At 41.6% G+C, this 21,237-nt stretch overlaps 1 protein-coding gene across 2 annotated transcripts in view; it reads right to left on the bottom strand.

Moving 5' to 3' along the window:
• The window catches only part of SGO1 (shugoshin 1), an 85,427-nt gene extending 64,536 nt beyond the window's left edge, over positions 1-20,891 (bottom strand). For both annotated transcript variants that reach the window (XM_069212062.1, XM_069212063.1), the window contains exons 1-5: positions 20,765-20,891; positions 10,813-10,977; positions 9,919-10,115; positions 7,744-7,848; positions 6,027-6,088 (exon numbers count right to left, since the gene is read on the bottom strand). In XM_069212062.1, the coding sequence (XP_069068163.1) occupies positions 6,027-6,088; positions 7,744-7,848; positions 9,919-10,115; positions 10,813-10,960 (512 nt within the window). In that variant the 5' untranslated portion in view covers positions 10,961-10,977; positions 20,765-20,891. The remainder of the gene's footprint in view (positions 1-6,026; positions 6,089-7,743; positions 7,849-9,918; positions 10,116-10,812; positions 10,978-20,764) is intronic.
• Positions 20,892-21,237: the final 346 nt, after the last annotated feature.

Here is a 21,237-nt window from a genome sequence, read left to right as displayed (position 1 = left end):
CATTTTTGGATTCTCCCTGGGCGGTCGCAGTTTTCGGTTCTGTCGCGCACCTCAGGGGTACACGGAATCACCCAGTGTTTTTAGCCAGGTGCTCAAGGGACAGCTGGATTCCTTTCAATTCCCCGCTGGTTCCGCCCTGGTACAATATGTTGATGATCTCCTTATTGCTTCTGACTCCCAAGAAAATTGCAAAAAAGACACAGTTGCACTTCTCACTTATCTATCCCAACACCATCACAAAGTATCCCTCACTAAATTACAGTATTGTCAACAGCAGGTTACCTATCTTGGTCACCTGCTGTCGAAGGAGGGACGTACACTTACCCCGGCCCGGGTACAAGCCATACGCAATATACCTGTCCCCACAACACAGAGGGAGGTCAGGGGATTCATTGGCATCACATCTTTTTGCCGCCAATGGATACCTAATTTTTCTCTCCTTATCAAGCCTTTCTTAGCACTCACCCACAAAGACTGCCCGGACACCGTTGTCTGGAATACTGAATGCCAGTCCAGCTTTGAAGATTTGAAGGACGCTCTCTGTTCAGCCCCTGTGTTAGGCACGCCTGACTATCATAAGCCCTTTACATTGTTTGTAAGTGAACATAACGGTTGCTCTCTCTCAGTCCTGACACAAGAACATGGTGGCAAACAGCGACCATGTGCTTATTTTTCAGCCCTTCTGGATCCTGTTGCCAGGGCTCTTCCAAGCTGCCTACGGGCTGTAGCTGCAGCCGCAGTAGCAGTGCGCCAATCAGCTGGAATAGTTATGGATACTTCATTATTATTGTTGGTCCCACATGCCGTTGATGCCCTACTTAACAAAACTAAGACACAACACCTTACAAATGCCCGCCTGACCAGTTATGAGTTAACACTTCTTGCCAGTCACATCACCATCAAAAGATGCACTACCTTGAATCCCGCAACGTTATTACCCCTGACTGAAAGCTCTGAAGATACACATACTGATATACATGACTGCATTATCAGGACAGAGGAGGAAACGAAAGGAAGGGTAGATCTGCAAGACACGCCTCTAAGTAACCCCCAAGGCACCTTGTACATTGATGGTTCATGTCTCAAATTACCTGATGGCACCACATCAGCTGCATATGCTATCACAACACTAACGGCAGTAGTTGAAGCACGTCGGATACCACATAATTCAGCACAAGCGGCTGAGTTAGTGGCACTGATTAGAGCTTGTGAAATAAGCACAGATTTAGATGTCAATATCTACACTGACAGTCAATACGCGTTTGGAGTGGCACACAATTTTGGCAGATTGTGGGCGGAAAGAGGCTTTCTCACATCACACGGCACCCACATACAACATGGGGGGTTAATACACAGACTGCTCTCCGTTCTAGCCCTGCCACGGACCATGGCCATTGTGAAATGCAGCGCACACAGAAAGATCACTGATCAGGTAGGGAAAGGGAACGCCTTTGCAGATCAGGTAGCGAAGGAAACAGCACGTCAGACGAAAAACAAGATGTATGTAGCGGGACCAGCCAGATGGGTCCCAGATAACGGGATGTTTGAGGACACGGTAGAGAGTGTGAAAAGCATACAGGCAGAAGCGACGGAAGTTGAATTGGCATCATGGAAGGAGACACACGCGAGGTTTAATGAAGAAACAGGGTGTTGGACAGACTTGTCAGAAGCCCAGAGATGGATGCTTCCTGATGGGTATGTCCTTCCTGTAGTGACAATGGCTCATGGTCCAGCACACATCAGTCCAGCAGGGATATGCAAACTTCTTGCCCCTGTCTGGTACAACAAAAATATTCCAAAGGCAGCTGAGAAGTTGGTTAAACACTGTATGATTTGCATGCAACACAATCCTGGCAAGGGCATTAAAGTACCTCCCGGCCATTTCGCGCCCCCTGATTATCCATTTGAAGCTATACAGATGGATTACATCGAAATGGAAAGATGTAACAATTTGAAGTATGTATTGGTGGTAGTCTGCATGTTTAGCAAATGGGTAGAAGCCTATCCTACAAGGGACAACACAGCCCTCACAACTGCTAAGGTACTCTTGAAAGAGTTCTTTCCCCGGTTTGGAATGCCTCGAATTGCATGGTCAGACAATGGCAGCCATTTTACAGGTCAGGTGATGAAAAAGGTGTGTGAAGGATTGGGAATTAGACAGAAATTCCATGCTGCCAACCATCCACAAGCTGCAGGACTAGTTGAGAAATATAATGGTTCACTCAAATTGAAGTTGTCCAAAATATGTGCTGACAAAGGCATATCGTGGCCTGATGCTCTCCCCCTGGCCCTGTTGTCACTTCGGGCTACACCACATTCCAAGTCAGGTGTCTCGCCATATGAAGTGGTCATGGGGAGACCGGCTAATGTGTGGGGAGTTCCAAGGCCAAAGAAATACTCAGATTTACCATACCCTGTATTGATGGATTACCTCAATGAACTCACTAACTCTTTACGTCTCATTCATCAGCAGGTGAAGGATATTCTGCCACCATTACCTCTTACTCCAGGCCACTGTATCGAGCCTGGTGACTGGGTCCTCACCAAGAATTTCCAGCGCAAAAAGAGTCTCGAGCCCCGGTGGAAAGGCCCCCGCCAAGTACTCCTTGCTACCAGGACTGCTGTGAAAGTCGAGGGAGCAAAGAATTGGATCCACGCTTCACACTGCAAAAGGGTACCTTTGCCCTTACCATACGATCAGTGGGTGAAAGAGGGTCAAGGTGACGACGAATGCGAGAAAGTACCCACTTTTGTTCCTTTCAGTGACGCGCAGATAGAGTGGACAGCCACCCAGGAGGAGAGTGATTCGGTCCTTCGGGGAGCAACACCTGAAGGTGTTCCAGTTGTTCCCTTGTTTCCGGATCAGACTGAGCCTGGTTCTGCGAGATATGACCTCCGCAAACGTCACCAACATTGAATAGATGATTCATCGTTTACCTGTTGCATCCAGCCAAACATTCGCTGCAGGGCCGTGATTGTGTCCGGTGTGGCGGACCAGAGAGTGTCAATAGGACTGCTGGAATCACCCACCGGTGGAGCAACCACCAGTCACGGGCAGCACCTAGGGGAGGCTGGGTGGCACGCAGGTACTGAATAACTAAATTTGATATTGATCACTGCCAGTGAGAAGAGCAGACTTGAGAAAGGAAAAGGACTATGTATTCAGATTACGAGAAGAGCGTACAGAGACAGAAACTGAGAAAAATTAAACATTTAAAAAAATTGTTTGGTCCACGTACAACGTGTCTGGCGATAATTGTAGTGCTTCTTGTCATATTAGCGTGCATTGGCTGGACCATCCACACTGCTACAGAGAAAAGACAGCCTCCTACACCAACGTCTGCGCCCATGCATACACATGTATCTCTACCACCTGAGATACATGCCAGGAGACAAGAATATGACAATAATACGTTCATCCAGATGCTACATCAACATCAACTTGTTACAAACTTGACAGACTGTTGGGTTTGTGGTCATTTTCCTCATACGGCTGCTCATGCATTTCAGTTTCCAGTCTTTCCTGTAACGGCTGCCTACACTTGTTCCTTAATGTCCAATGTTTCAATACAGACCCCCCTACCCGGTTCTAGGCCTGTGAGACGACCCGGTATCATAACGAACAACACACTCTTTGAAGACTTTATCCTTCAGTTTCAAGCCAAGATACACATCGCGTGCAATTGTACGGATTCTCCAACAATGCGTAGGATCATGACCTTGCCCCGCTATCCACTCATGGAATATACATTTGGTCCGGTCTCCATGAAACCAAAAACAATATCTATCAGACCTCGGCAGGCCCCACTCTGTATCTGCGGACAAGGACGCATACCTGTCGGAGTCAGTGTCTGTAATGCGACCATCACGTACAACACCTCCACCCCTTACCTCAATGCACCTACAGGACTATACTTTGTATGTGGGAGTAAGGCCTACACCTGGCTGCCACCTGGTTGGAGCGGCATTTGCTATATTGCCTTCCTTCTCCCACCAACGTTCAACAAGCCACCTACGTATCATCGACAAAGAAGAGATACTGTAGACCAAACAGACACTTCCGCACAGCTGTTCATGGATATAACAAAAGGACTGCTACCCTTTTGGGGGCCCTCGGTGAACAGTCTGCAAATACGACGACTAACGCGAGTCTTGGAGGCTACGATAAATGAAACAGCTGGAGCACTTGCCAATAACACCGCAGAACTCCAAGCTACCAGGATGGTAGCTCTTCAGAACAGAATGGTGCTTGACGTCATACTAGCAGATAGGGGTGGAGCTTGTCGCATCATAGGGGCCAGCTGCTGCGTTTACATACCAGGTAATTCACCCTCAGTATTTGCAGCCATTTCAAGATTACATAAAATAGCATCGGTTATACATGAGGACAATGGTACGCCTTGGTCTTGGACTTCAGGTCTGTGGCAGGTGTTGGTCTCCTGGGGTTGGAAGGTTTTGATATTCCTGGCTATCATAGCTGCCACATTCTTCACATGCTGTCTATGCGTACAATGTGGTCCTGCATTGTGTGGGGTCTGTGCTTCGATGTTAACACCCAAACCCACCAATATCAAAGAGAATACTGAGCGACTAATGCTTCAACAACAACTTGATGAGCTTCTAAAGATAGAAGTGAACTGAACAGAAATTTGCCTCGCAATGGCAAAAGGAGGGATTGTTAAATAATAATCCGAGATGTATTTGCCTCAGACTTTATTTTTGCGTATTCCATTAATATTGCCATGTGCTCGACAAAGCTGACTCTTCATTAAAACTGTGTAAGTTGACTTCCCTGTGAACTAAGTTTTTGTGTAAAACCATTTCCTCCTCTGGGTCTCTCCACTTATCTAACCAAGCTGACTTTCAGGATACCGAGCCACAGCTGTATCCTTCTTATCATTGTGCACGAACAGAACTGTACCTCTTCCCACCGCATTCCAGGGGCCTCCTGCAAGGGATATCCTCGTAAATTATCAAACCAACTGTGATAAGACTGACATTTGACAAATGAACTGTCACTTTGCCGTGTATTAGCAGGATACTCCCGAGACAGTGGGAGTACAAGCAGGAAAGACTAATCAAATGTATGTACGTCAGCAGGATGCTCTCGGGTTAAAAGGAGAACTGTTTGAAGATTTTGTGTTCGCCAGATATGGAGGGGTGGCTTCCTGGCTGAAGGGGGGCAGCTTAACTATATAAGATTGTACGCTGCAGAATGAAGCAGCCAGCCTCCGTAGGAAAGTCATTCAGACTGTCCTGGGACACTGTGCTCAGCTCGAGCTATTATCTGTTTTACTAATAAAACTTTTCTCTTCCTCATCAGTCGTGACTCCGCCTGTTGTGTTCTTTGCTGGTAAGAGACCCTGAAGGCCTAGGGTGTCCCCTCCACCGCTGGGAGAGGTGAGCCTGCCTTTCCCGGTTCTTCAATAACCACATATTAGAATAGCTCACTCACTTGTTGAGCCAAAATAATTATGCATCCATATTCATTTTATTTATGTATTGTGTTTTATCTTATTAAGTCGCTGTTCCAAACATAACACTCTAATGCAACAATCTGGCTACATGAGACCATTGGTATGTAGAATAAGACGCTCAGGCTGCAGAGCAACATTATCCACAGTACATCATTTAACACCCTAATGAGATCTGCTGCAAGATCGTTATCCCTTGCTTAGGTACCCCACTTCTAAACACGTGACCATTCTTGTTTCAGTCCTACAAATTACACATCCACCACAGATCTACAAATATTCACATACCACTTTTCAATTCTCAGATTCAACCTACTTTTCTGCACTACCTCAAGCGTTAGTGCCTCACCATGCACCACAATTTCTTCACCATATCTTTCTCTTCCAGATCTCCTCTTAGCCTCCGATTGTTAAATGATAATAAGCCCTCACAGTGGTATGTAAACTTGCATGACTAAGCCTTAAAACTGCTAAACATCCTTGGGAATGTACAATATGATTGTTTGAAATAATTTAAAAACTGCAAATAACTTCTCAAATTGTTCCACCTACGTTTTTGCAGCTGGTAATTCCGATGATTTCTTCTCTCCACTGGAGTGAGCAGGTCTTGTATTCTTTGAACACAAAAATGTTAGTTTTAAGTTGAAATGCGCAAATAAAAAATACATTACTGTAAATGATAATATTAAAAGTCTACAGTTTCTCAAATATAAACTAAAGAGGAGAAATTACTATGTGAAAGAACAGTCTTATATAATACAAACACAGTAAATAAAAATAACCAATTTTTGCAAATACTACCTCCATGAGCATAATGCCAAAACTTGGACAGGCAGTTCTGAATGGGGACACACAAAATATTCCAATATGGTCATGGAGTGCCAAACAAACCAGGTTCTGCCCTGGAACGAGACCCTCTATCCAGCTCTCATCCAGGAACTCTCTAAAAAGCAAGGTGGACTGTGCATTGGTTCAGTCCCACTACAAAATCAACAGAAAGTCACAAGTTTTACAGGCAGAAGTTGGGTTTTCATTTTGATAGGGCCCGTCATTTTTAAATACCTGTGTAGCGCTTTCCTTCACATATACCACTAACATTTTTTCTTCTCATTGATATCTTCCAAGTAGATTCTCAGTCACTTTATATGACTAAGAATCTATCAGGAAGAGGAAGGATGGAAACATTTACACAAATGTCAGCACTATTCAAGTTAGACATATCTTACAAGGGTACCATTCAAGTTAGACTTGACAGACATTTCCATTCGGGTACACTACTTTTTCTAGCCAAGGCATTAGACTGCAGAATTTATAACAATGTTATAAAAAGCAATCTAAAAAAGCACTCACCTATGTCAAGAAATAAATCGCCATGGCAGCAAGTGCTATATGGGATATATTGTGAATGAGTGACCACTAAATACATAAAAATTATGACTCAAGCCTCTGCTTTTAAAATATTTTGAAATGCACTTTTGTAACTTTATCACAATACACAAATGTTTTCCTTGCATACCAGTTTTTTATTATTTTGGCCATTACATTAATTGTTTCTCAAACACATTGTCAACCTCTGAGAATACACATGTCTTGCCTTCAAACGTAAGCTTTTCAGTTTTGGTTAAAAAGCTCACCTCGTTCGGGGAAAAAAAAAAAATGCTTGACATTTACTGAAAAACTCTAGTTGTCTTTCTCAAATAGCTGCACCTTTTCATAGGTCACCACTACAATTAGAACTCAACCCAGCTCTTTTGTAAAAAAGCATTCACATTTTGCCCCTTAAAGTGCCTCAAAGGGGAAGAAACCAATAAGCACAATTAAAGCCCAATCTAACATACTGAGGAAACATCAGATAGGGCGATCACCAATACCATTCATCTAAAGTACTATTTCAGCTCTATCAATACAGGTATTCTAATAAATATATATTGGGTCTCACAGCCATAGCAGCAGAATCACTATTGACATCTGAGTACCAAACACACTGTTCAGTGCTGTAACATATTGCTTGCGGGTTGCACTTATGTACAAATGAACTTCCTTGTAACAAACTCCTTGAATTGCTGTGGCTCCTCCTAGACTTTTCAGCAAAAAACCTTCAAATTCAATAAGACATGCATCTCCTATAAACTCTCTGGAAAAGATGATTAATGAATCCCCTTCCTTCTAAAATCTTCGAAATCTGTATCACAAGATTTACAAAATCCTCACATTGAGGCAAAAGGAGCTTTCTTTCATGCATATTAAAAAAAAGAAGAAAACTACTTACAAGATCGGTGGAGCACAACTCCTGTGCTGGACCAAGCAGGTTCGCAGTCTCGAGAAGGTTTTGTGTGACCTTACCAATAATTTCTCGTAAGTGTGCGAGTTTGAACTAGTTCAAAAACACAAGAAAAAAAGAAATTGAATACTTTTGTAAAGACATTGTAAAAAGTACAGCAAAGTATGTCAATTAAATGTACTACATCATAAATACAGACATACCCAAACAAATTAAGCAAAATGAAAAACTGTTCATTTATAAGTGACAAATCACTATTTGAGGGAGAAGGGACTGGAGACAATAGGTAAATAAATGTTGTCAATTAGAGACAACTGGCTACGCTTTGCTACAATAATAAAAAAAAAAAAAAAAAAAAAAAAAATCATTTAAGAAAACTGTTTTGCTGTTGGTAAAAAAAAGTGAAGAATGGTCATACAAATATAATTTAGTTGATGACTCCTTTGGGCAGATTCCAAATACAACTTTACAAAGCTTGTGGGATTTGTTAGAGCTACAAAGATACCGCCAGCAACAACAAATTCCACCCAAATGATTTGGACGCCAATGCGAACTGAAGGGCCAGAAGGGATTTGTATCAAATCCCAGAGAATTAAAATGTCAATGATATTCTAGGGCTGCAGTTGCTTATACAATCAGCTTTATGCCCTTTGCCATTTACTAAACGTGCTTTAACAGAAGATCACACGTGCAAACCAGCCTATCGTCACATTTCAGGGGAGATACTGGATACATTTCCTCCCCAAAGATCAACTGCCTGGTGTGCATAAGCTACATATGTACTTTCCTTGCTAACCCACATCTCCACTTGACTGCTATGTGTGTTCACTCTGACAACTTTAATGACTTGGACTTAATTAATCAGTCAACAACACTGATATGACTGGATGACTGTCGAGGACATCATGTTCAAATTAATGGGTCGATGGGAATCTGGTGCAGAGCAAGCAGGTAAAGGGGACGTTGGTTGCGCCAGCTTGGCTGAAAAACAAACAACATATGTCTTGCATGGGAACAAAAGGTGTCTCCACACTGGTAGTTACAGGGCTCACTTTGTCAGATGTTTAGATCAACTTCCACAACCTTGAGTTAAGCCATGTAGGATGCTATGAGATGCCTGCCTTCCCCAATATATGGTGAGAGCTTCTTTTTAGGACACAGTGGCAAGGAGAAAGAGCTATTAAGGAACGAAAGGCAGAGGATTGCCCAGCCGAAGGCCAGCATGGTCACCACTTACTCTCACAAGTAAAAGATCAGAATGTGAGAACAGAGAGGGTGATAGTGGACAGGACAGCATCTTGCAACAAAAATAAAATTAATTGACATTCCTGATCCACATTAGGCCCAGACAAAATTTATTATGTAAGTGTAATTCCTGATTTAAGTAATTTTTTCACATTTTGTGATCATGCTTTTTTTGCAAACTGTATACCCACTAGAGACTGATATTAGAAGAAAATTCCTTGGGAGAACTGAATATATAAAGTCTGCCACTATCAAGGGACAATTTCTGCTCAAACCAATATCCTGCTGGCATCTCACTTCTTTCTAATGCATGCAAGCTCTATCTTCAGGTACAACTGGCAAAATGTATTTTGCAGAACACACATTTTCAGGAAAATCATGCCTATTTTGCTATGAAATTACAAAAACATTTCCAGTTTTGCCAGGACTGTATGCAGACTCTCAGAGTTGCTACGTATGTGAAGGTGTCTGAATAAGTGGCCCGTCAATGGCATGGAGTGGAAAGGACAATCTCATATGCCAGATATAGTCTTTTTTTCTTCAAAGCTTCCCATCTTTGCGTGAAAAACATTAAAATCACCACAAACTGGGGACTAAGTTGGCAACAAGTATAAAAGACAGACATTTCAGGAAAGAGCTATTTCGGCACCAAAAAAAATAACATCAAATCACTTTCTGCTGCGTATTCCAGGCTGTTGTTGTGGCATTTGTTAATGATATGTGCCTTTAAATACACTACTTCATCTGTAAGACACACACTTTTCTCCCTTGCAAATGAATGCACAAAGTGGAAGAAAAGTGCTTTGTGCATAGTAGGATATCTAGACTCAACAACTTTGCTTTGTCAGTTATAGTATCTAGGTAATTTTATCCTGCATCATACTGCACTGGGGCGGCAAGTGAGCTGGAAGGTCTTACCTCTGCAGATTCAGAAGACTGCTGCAAGTTGAGCTTTCGTCGCAACACAATTGTTTGAAACACCAGTGATTGATATTCCCTCTTCAAACAAAGGATAACATCTTGAGCTTGTCTCATTTTAATTTTTTCCTCTTCCAAAGCTTGAGCTAGAGCCCGGTTATTCGCTTGAAAGTTTTTCATCATCACAGCACTGTTATCTGCAAAACAAAAATGAAATTTAGGTTTACTTGGTAGTTTTAGCCTCCCCTTATTCCTTCAAGGATTGTTCAAGGTTAATATTGTTCTCCACTGGTAGGAGTTACGAGGCCTGGTTTAAAAGTGGATATGCAAACAGAATGATAAAATAATACAAAAAAGATTTTACTACAAAAATGGTTACAAAATAAAATAAAGCATGGAACATCTTTCTAAAAAAGTGGAGCATAGAATATTCAGAGACCAAAGGTCAGATTTTTTTTTCTGAGTTGGCAGGAAATAGTTTGAACAAAAGACTGTTCACATGCCACACAGAAATTTAGTAGTGGAATGAGTAGCATCTGTTTCAAATACGTAAACCATACAAACTTTACAATAATTACAGAAAAGACATTACAAAAGTAAAATAGTATTGAAACCTAAAGTTTCCATATGGTTTTTTATGTAAATAATCAGCACTACTAATTTCCATCTTACCTGAAAAGCTTTTTACCATCGCAAATGATTCACATTTATGACTACTAATGCAACTACACACTCCTTTTTCTACCCATCATGTTTCACTTCTTCCAAAACTGTTGCCCCTACAACTATAATGCAATCAGTTTCCTACAAAGGTCAACTAGCTATATAGGATGACTTACAAGAACAAATCAAATACCAAATGGGAACCTAAAAAAGAAAATGAAAATAACTTACTGAGGATTTTAGTCTTAACCTTTGTAGAGATGACCTTGTTGACCGCAGCCACCTTGGCAAGCTTCTTGTTCCTCTTCTCCATCATGCGCTCCTTGATGTCTTCCAGGCTGTCCTGGAAGGACTTCTTTAGACCTCTTTCCTTCGCCATTTTATCATACCCTTATGCTGTGCAAAACAAAAAGTAGGGGATGAAAAATAAATTAATATGAAAACTAATTTGTCACTGCTGCCTAATTGTTGGTATGTGCAACATGCCCTCAGGACTTGTTTATTCAGTAAACTACTACTAACAGGAATGTTGAATTTTGGGGTTAAGGACAACAAATCTTCATTCTTTTTTGCCCACTGGACAAGCAGGTCGCACCCTCATACTGCACAAGGAAATAGCGTGCTAGTTTACAGCCTCATGAGAGTTAAGAATTCTCCTGCTGCTAAAGCTTCACATGTATACAACTATAAAAGATGTTACAAGTTATGTATAGGATTCATTAATTCAAAGTATTTACTGTTTTTGGCAAGTGGATTAAGGAGAATATTTTCTCCACTTAGAAAATACAATTCTCTTGGATCAATCCCTTTGCCTACACTACAATAAAATTTGGACATATTCCATTCCGTAGCCACCTTAAACAACCATTTTGCGATGCAATAGGTCTTGCATATTTCGAACAAGTTAATTGTCATTTTTTGACAGCAGTGCCCACGAGCAAAAACAAAAGAAAAAATGAGTGGAAACTGAGAAAAGATGACTTGACTTAAAAAAAAAAAAAAAAAAGTTAGTTTCAATAAATACAATTTTGCTTGTCCTGCTGGGCACGTTTTTTGCAAGTCACGAGCTTTCTGTTTGCAGTGCACTGGAAGTTAAAAAGAACAAAATAGTACCTTGATCACATAGGGAGCAGCGGATGGGCACTTATTAAATTTAAATCAATTAGTGCTCGATCCCGGCTCCACACAGAGGAACGGAAACAATATCAGATGTGCCTTGACAAATTACGAGGCTTTAAAGAAGAGTGCCAGTCGACAGGCTGGCTCCAAGCCCTTTACTGAACACAACAATGTCTTGCATGCGTTGGCAGGCTCCACTCTAAAAATTTGATTTTCTCCGGGGCATGGCTGCAGTATATCTGGCCATTTCCAGAGTGGCAAATGGGGAGGGTGTGTTCTGAAACTATATTTACTCCAGCGTGATGCATCTGTTTGGTATGCACTCTGAGATCCCAAACACTTCCACTTTCAACATTTAACTGAGGTATGACAACGGAACACATACTAACCCTTCATGGGACTGCCTATGTTAGAGCAAAGACAGAGCTGAAGACTAACATTATGACTGGTCTCCTGCATTCTGTGCTCTTTGCCATTTCCAGGGTTTCCAGAGTGCACTTTGTGTAGATGTTGCTGGTTATTAACTTTTTTCCCCCTTCAGCTCTTTTTGCTCCCACAGTATGACTACCTCCATTCATTCAGTAGACAAGCTGTGGGTTCTCTTACTTTCTGAGACTTCACTTTGTGTGGCTGCCTCGGATTTATCATGACTGCCCATACACTATACTTTAACACGGTCTGTTCTCATGCTACACTAGGAGTTTATCCCACGATCACACTCTGTAGTCGAAAGGTGTAGCGAGGAGTACCCACAGGTCCTGTACATTACATAATTTTTAAATGTTTCCAGAATTGTGCCAGTACAGCTACAACACTCAGATTTTCCAGGCTTAATACTAAGTATTAGTTCCTGCGGAAGTCAGCAGAGAAAATGTGATTGTCCAGCCACTGACATAGCACTTGGCATATGCCCACAATTTTGGTAAACAAGGGACTGATGTACAGTTAGGTGAAGTAATTTATTGAAGATTACACTTCGTAGTCGAGTGAAGGTCAGAATGTGGGTAATGTGTTCTCAAATAGCCCCAAGACCATGCACACTGTCTACTTCCATATCTTCAACTCTAGATACCAAACTCTAAGAGAAAAGAAGAAGGATCCACGGTGGTGCCCTACACCACACCAGATTCATCTCTCTTCTAGACCATAAATGGAGGCCAGAAACTTTGGTGTTGGACTATTTAAACATGGCAATTGCAAACACAGAATCAACAAGGACCTCTGAGGATCAAGGACTGCAAATGCATTTTCTTACATGAGGCCACTCCTTGCATCCAAAGGTGCAGCTAAGTTTGGTGGCTCTCTTTGGTTTATAAGTCAGCAATGACTTCCCATTCAGGAACATTGCTAGACACTGCAGATACATTGCTAGCCATAGATGGTAAATCCAAGTTTTCTTTCAAAAGGTCAAAATTAGAGAGGATAGCATATAATGAGGCATATTGAAAGGACCATTCCATAGTTAAGCTGCTGCATTCAAATGCATCAGTCCCTGGATGCAACTACTGACCAAGACTATGTCCCTTGTAATTCATCATTTTATTCATATATGTTTGCTAAACTCCATTCTTCAATCATTTAAACAAACTTTGTGCTTTCGATATTCAAACACTTGTGAAGTGCCCATGCTGGCATCAACAGTGTGTCGAAATACACATTATTGCCGTTTCAAAACCCAATGCATTTCGGGCTTTTCAGCCCTTCTTCAGGAGTAACTGAGGGGAAGAACAAATGAAGTAAAACAGGTGGTCATTCAGAGCTAGCAGTAGCACAATTGCACATTAATAGAAAATCAAACCTACATGTAAACTAACCAACCGGACACACTGTCATGTGTGCTATTCACATAACGAATTTATGACCAATGTAATCAGACCTGTGACTAATGTAGCTCCCTGCAAAGGCCCAAAAATTTCACACAAACTTAAAATCTGAACTCAATGAATGAATAGTGTCCATGCGTGTTTCCCATGTGAAAATCATGATGCTAGGAACTAGATGCAGCCAACCCGCATCACAGACAAAATTTGCAACACTCATATAGTAGTGCCAATAACAAACACCAACCTTTAAAACAAAAGTGTCTCCAATTTATCACTAGCTGGAGCAGACGGCATGGACATTACTCCTCGGTGAGTGAAAACAAAATAGGACCCATACCATTTTTAAAGTGAGAGTTACGTTCATCACATGACCTCCATTCAAAACTAAGATGAAACAAACAAAAGACGCACCCAATGGAAATAAATTACAACCAAACCTTGACCTGTTTTGCAAAAATGATTAGATTCAAAAGCTTCATGACTATACACCTGCGTATAATGAAAAAACAACACACAATGAAAACACACGTTTATACCCCTCTTTCTTAATGTACTGGCCACTGCATATCACTTTAAACTAAACTTGTGTGAAATAACAAAATTATATTATTGTGAAACAATAAGTACAAACAATAAACACTCAAAAAAAGCTCCTGCTGCTTTGCTGAGGAACCTCAAAGCCGCACTGCTCAGTGACTGTTTAAGATCCATCTTTTTCCAAATTCTTGAAGATGTTGGCTACCAGTTGGGACAGAAAGTAAATACAACTGCATTCGAATGATAAGACACAATTTCTTCAAATGCTCCATGGTAAAGTTTTTTAGGTGTGTGATCCTGCTAAAGTACTCCGTCCTTAGAAAACGTCATTGTTAAGCTGATGCATACAAATACGTTAGTCCCAGGATGCAACTACCGACAAAAACGACCATATGGCTCTTGTATAATATATAGGAATACAATAAAAATGATGTGTTAAACTCCATTCTTCAATCATTTAAACAAACTTTGTCTTTCAATATTCAAACACTTGTGAAGTGCCCATCCTGGATTTATCAACAGTGTGTTGAAATACACATATATGTTGCTTGCAGGCCAAAAACAGTCTCTGCAATGCACCTTTATCCTTGCAATAAAGTGCTTATTTAACAGGATGAGAATACTAGTGAGTAGGTATAAGAATTTTGGAAATTGCACCATTTTAATGATGGGAATGCATTCATAATCTACCCTTCCGCTGGGGATTCCACTTTCAACATATCCAGTCGAGAGCCCGCTCGGACAATGTTGTCTTCGTATATAGGAATTCCAAGATCTCTCAGATTCCATGCACCATCTAAGGGGGGAATACAGACTCAACAGGAGAGGTAACTGGGTAAGCAGGAAATGTTCAGATTTGCTCCAGTTCGTAATGAGAAATCAATATTCTTTTACTAAGCATTGAGATTCTCCCTACCTGAATGAACTGCACATGTGCTGCAGGCTCCATCGCCAGTGTGAAAGCAACTGCTAAACAGGGCATCCCGTCTTGTGCCTTTACAAACTGTAAAGGTAAAAGCTGTTATTTCAAACCTTACAACTTGATTTGATGATGCTGATAAAATACCTGCCAATTCCCAATCTATCTAGTACCGCAAGTAGAAATTACCATTGTAGCGACCTGAATGCCTACTGGGTATACAGAAATAAGGTTACAACCTACAGATCAGGGTGGTTCCCAGACATGAGAAAGAGAAAAGTGTTCTTGGAGAGTAATCCTACTGGCGACCACTCTGGCCAGGACTTTGTTATCCAGGTTAAGAATTTATAATGGACAAAAAGATGGGCATAATTATTGATCGTTATCAGGTTCCAAAACCGCAATGATTATTTCTTTTCTTGTCGTCTCTGGCAGACAGTCCAATTCCATGGTCTCACTGTACATTTCCAGTAACTGAGCAACAAGGTCTTTGGTTTCCTCTTAGGATTTGGCAGGCAGATCTCAGGGCCTTATTCAAGGAAAGGCTGTCTGTTGCTGTTTTAATTTTGTTTATCGATTGCCCTTCATCTAAGGTGATTCTATTTACATCATCTAGCCAGTGTAGAATAACAACAACTAGATAGTGTTTAGAATGAGCCAGTGGAAGCATTTCTTTGGATCTGTAGAGCAATGTATTAAAAAAAAAAAATAAAGGTGTTTGGAATATATTCACAAGTGTATAGAAGGCCACCCCTGGAGGAGCGCATTGAGGCTATATGAGTGGATCTTCCTCGGGATGGCCCTACTTCATGGCAGCGCCTTTCTGAGTCTTTCACCCTCTCCATTGATTCTAACCAATGTAGATTTCCCAAGCAGTTAAACTTATCGCTCTGCCACAGCTTCGTGTGCAGCAAGGTTATCGTTGATCTCCCCGACCATGCGCTAGGGAAATGATCCTGCATTGGTGCCGAAGAATTCCTTAATATTAGCACATAACTATTCCTCTAAATTTGCATCCAGCAACCTCTCACAGGGGAACCTCCAGTCTTGGTGTTGTGTTGCAAATATTGATATGGCAAAAGCTTGAATATCTGGTGAATGGTCAGAAAGGCATCTCGGGAAGTGTGTAATGGAGGTTACCTAGAGTGACGTGTTTAGATAATAGCCAGTATTCAATGCATGAACAGGAATCAGAAACTGAGAAATAAAAGGAGTATGTCCTTTCCTCAGCTCCGTGTTTTCTCGATATAGCGACCAAGCTCGTGATGTCTATAATTGCTTTATAGCACCAGCTGACCTCTGAGGCTATTTGGCCGGGGCCCTAGATCTGTCTGATCTAAGGTATAGAGCTAGGTTAAAGTTACCTCCCAGGAACTTCATCAACAAGTTTACCACATAGTGATCTGATATTACTGAAGAACTCCAGGAAGTTGGTATTTAAGCCATATACGTGAATTAGAGTGAGGGGAATGTAGTATAAAGAGCCCAACAGTAATCAACGTGCGTCTGTAGGACAGTGTAGCAGACAAATCTGCAGATTGTCAATCTTATGGCGTGTTTTGTTTCTTCCAGGCTTGCGGCCTCACTTGTCATCAGGCATTTAAGTGTCTGGTTCTCAACAGATCAGTGCATTTTGTGCTGGTAGTATAACCAACTCAAATTGGAACCCAACAGTAACAATCTGAACTCGCCCTCTTAAATAGGTGAACATAGCCAGCTTACCATCTTCGTAAGACAACACTTACTTGGTCTAAACCAGTGATACTCATAGTACGGCCCAGGGGCCGCATGCGGCCCTCCTGACCTTTACATGCGGCCCAGCAGCACTGGGCTGCTCTTAGCTAGACTCAGCACTAACATTAAAAAAATGTAAATAAACAGGCAAGCATTTAATTAAGGTGAGTTGAAGGTTAAGAAAAGAGATAAGAGAGGGGTTCTGTACAATGTAACATCAGAAACACCTTCGTTTTTAGAGACATATTTGAAGCAAAAATGTAAAAGTATGATCAAGTCTGCTCAAAATTCAAAAAGTGTATTTCATTAACACGCAGAAACTTCACCTTAGTTCACCATATTATTATATATATCAGTGCATTGAAGAAATATATTTTCTCATAGTGATAATTTTCTAACCAGAATTTAGAAACATTCACTCCCCCATCTCCCACCCCGACAACAATGCCTTAGATGAGCTAAGAGGCAAGTCAGCTATGTGCACTCATTCAGTGGCCAAGATTTCAATTATACAAAAACATTTTAGTTTATTAAATCGAACACAAAAAGGTTTTGTGCAGCACACATCCTAAAGTCATGCGAGGTCCTCATATGTGATAATGAACAAAAAGGAGGGAAAGTGAAATAAAACATTTGCTTAGGATCACACAGTTTGGTTAAGTGGAGAAGCCGTGATTATGCCCAAGTTTATGGTTTCACGTTGTGCTATTCAGACACTAGAAGTATAGCTTTGCGTCCCTTACACCCACTTTACTACGAACCCCCGACTGCCACCGTGCTGTCATCAGTGCGGCCCTCGGTCACATCAAAGACCAAACTCTGCGGCCACCGTGAAAATGTTTGCGAGTACCCATGGTCTAAACTAATCTAATGTCAGTGTTTCGGTCTCTAAAGAAAGAGACTATGTTCTGCTATAGTGAATTCAGGAGATGAATGGTTGGTATAGCAAAACACCACACAACCAGCAGAATAGATCAAAGAGTGCAATGACTGATGAAAATGGGCACAAGACTAACATAAACAAGCATTTGCAATGCAATAGGTCTCGTATATTTCAAACAAGTTAATTGTCATCTTTTGACAACAGCGCCCACGAGCAAAAAAAAAAAAAAAAAACATGAAGGGAATGAGAAAAGATGACTTCATAAAATAAAGATAGCTTTAAAAAATCTTAGCATTAGGTTGCATCAATTAGTGCTTGAACCCTGCTCCACAAAGATAAACGGAAGTGATGACAGGAGTGCCTTGACGAATATATGAGGCTTTAAAGAAGAGTGCCATGCAAATCAACAAGTGGTGAGTGACAGGCGGGCTTCCAAGCCCTTTAATGAACACAGCAGAGTCTTGCAAGCGAGATGCATGCGCTAACGCATGCACTCGATGGCTCGACCCTAAAAAAGAAAAAGTGAGAAATAAAAGATTAAACAATACGCCAGCCAGTATAAAACACAAAAAGTGGCAAATAGATGACTAAAGAAGAAATAACATGAAGTTAAATGTAGACAGATTTTGGATGGTAGTTGGCAGACAAGCCACAAAAAACGGCCCCTTAAGTTTGGATCACGACACAAACGATTATGCAGCATTGTATTGTTGGTCTTGACTCTATGCAGATGTTATTACAAATACTGATGAAGGAGTATGTCATATGATTGTTATAAACTTGTTGCAATGTATGAATAATCGGACAAGAAAAAGACAATGTATGCTTGGCTTGTGTGAAACAGAAACTCATCTTGAATGAGTCAACAAAAAAATGATACTGGTTGCCCAGGTAGTCGAAGACCGCTGTCAGAAATCCTGTGACTCAAAGCTTGAGGGCCCTGACCTGGCCTCTGTGATACAACAGCACTGTTTATTAAAAAAAAGAATGATGGCTCGTCTATGTTATACTAAGGCATTGGGCTTTTCCACATGCTGTGTCCTGCTCTCAATTACGTTGACTAGTTTGGCCTATATAATTTGTTGTTCAAAAGTGTTTTGCGCGCTTCCCAAAGAGAGACCTAACTGGAAAGTTAACACATTTAGGATGGACGCCTTTTACTATTTTAATGTACTTATTATTTCCAACACATAAATAAGCATTGGTAAAGACAATAGGTTTGTCTTGCATTTTGAGTAGTAAAACATTAGAAAAATATCTGCTCCAGTGAAAATAAAACGGTGTCTATATACAGTGCAGCTTTGAGATGAATATGTCAACAAGTGAAGATTTAGTGTACTTTTAAGATATAAAACAGACCCTTTTGCATTGAATTGCAAGTCTTCTTCAGAGGCTGAATGATACACTAAACAGCCAACAGCATGCGGTGTGAGCAATACTCTCCTGGGCGGAACCAAGGTTCACTCTACGTACATATTCTGAAGAACTGGTAACAATAGGTCAAGCGGACAGCTGTGCTGCTAAGCCAGACCTTAAAACGGACAGACTGAGGGAGCTATTGCTCCACGTGAACCTCCAAACTGACACCTTCTATCCTCTCATGAAACACCTATGCAATTACATTTCTTTTATTGTGCCCTTACATGCACAATCTGTTTTACTTTAGAAACAAGAGATTCAGACGCAAACGTCTAAGCCCAGATCACAAATGGCAGAGGATGATTAGAAGAATACAAAAAGCTGATTAAAGAATTAAGTTATACATACATTAAGTAACTAAGGAATTCTAAAGCCGAGGAAAACTCACAAGAGGGCAGTTTGGCACCAAATTCCCTTGATAATAGAGAAGATAACATACACACACAGTTAGGGTCTCAAGTAGAAGGGGGGAGAACATCCAGACCTGCTTACCATACCATCTCCTGGGATAAAGAGTAACACCACATAAAGGGAGATACATCTTCACTAAGCATATTAGGCATTATGCAGAAACGAGCAAAGTTCCTAGACTGCACTGAACCCCCACCACTTCCCTTTTACAGACAGGTCCAATAGTGTACCAGGATCAACCTCAAACCACATCTTTAGATAACATCTTGCAGTCCATAGAGTGCCTAGGTGTCCAATACACACCACTCCTCTGTCGAACGAGACAAACAAAAAACACAAGAGGTCAGCAATAAGTAACAACCAGCAAGCTTTAACAATTGACTATACTTTTAACTGCATCAGAGCAAATGTAATGCTTCAAACACCACAGTCATCAACAAACCCTAGAGGTCTTACGGAAGTTCCAAAGTATTTTGTGGTATTTCACAAGCTTTTTTTGTTTTTTTACTAAGAATTTACAAGTAGACTTCATTCATTCAACTAAATACCCAGAACCTGAACCTAAATACCCAGAATCACGTTAAAGAGATCTGACCACTAACATACAATCAGTATTTATGGGGAACGTGAATTAAACAACTTCTAATATACACATAAAGAAGCCGCAGGACCAAAAACATAGCAAGCACAGTGGGAGAGAATCCCGAGGAGAGACCTACCTATAAACCATGAAATCCATTCCTGCCTCTCGTTCAGAGGTGTTAGATCTCATATGAAAAGAGATATCCTGAAATGAGGGCAATAAAATGCTCACTTGAGCTGTTTCGTCTTATGATAATCTAAATGCTGACCCAAACCTGGAGCCAGAAGAAATGCATGTTTAGTCTGCTCTGCCAGACTTACATCTAAGCACAAAACGTAATAGTGCAAAGAGGAAACTCAAGTTGAGGGTTCTAGGAGATCAAGTGATAAGCTGCTCAAGTAATTCCAGTTGTCGTGCCCAGCGGGTGTTCACATCTGTAGCAATGTACACAATGGCATCGGCAGCTTCATGAAATTGAGCAAATCAAGGTCTAGTCCTCTCACTCAGGACATGGTTCAACGATGGGGTAATATTGTTTTCCGGGCTACTACGTAGAACAGCGCCCCAGAGAAGCTGCTCATCAACCCGGAGAGCGACGGGGAGTGGGGACAGGGCCCTGGCCTGCGAGGAGGGCACACAGGGCTGCAGCTCAACCCGCTGGGGGTTTAAAGCCCCTGAGCTCCTCCCTCCCTCCCGCCCGCCGTCTCAGCGCTCCGCCCGTCGCCCCCACCCCGGGCTCCCGCCTCGGCACTCACCGGACAGTCACCGGCGTCACCCCCACCGAAGCCGGCCCTTAAACGGCCTCTCTCGCCCGCAGAGCTCCGGAACCCGCAGACCCGTTCGAAATTCTCCGCTCCGCCGCGCCATTGGATGCTGGTCACGTGACCGGGGGGCATTAAACGGTGACAGGAGTTAAATCGTGGAAAGAGAAAGAGGACGGCGGGGGTGAAGCGGCCATCTTTGAATGGGCAGCACTTCGAGCAGGGTCCGCACAAAAACATAAACAAACCCCAAGCCCGTGAGCAGTTATGTCATTTTAGCAAACAGTTTACGTTAGTTTAATCTTTGAGTACTACTTGTGAAAGAAGAAACATAAGGAAGAGTTAATAAAGAAATTCTAGGCTGCGAATTTTGTGAAATATGTTTTGTTCTTTTATTTTTTTCCAATTGCAGGGGATGCCTCACATACCCATCCAGATGGCGGGGGTGTCCCGGTGGCTGTAAAGTC

Source organism: Pleurodeles waltl, chromosome 10 (genome assembly GCF_031143425.1).
Source record: "Pleurodeles waltl isolate 20211129_DDA chromosome 10, aPleWal1.hap1.20221129, whole genome shotgun sequence".
Taxonomy (NCBI): Eukaryota; Metazoa; Chordata; class Amphibia; order Caudata; family Salamandridae; genus Pleurodeles; species Pleurodeles waltl.
This window is presented reverse-complemented; position numbering and strand designations above follow the sequence as displayed.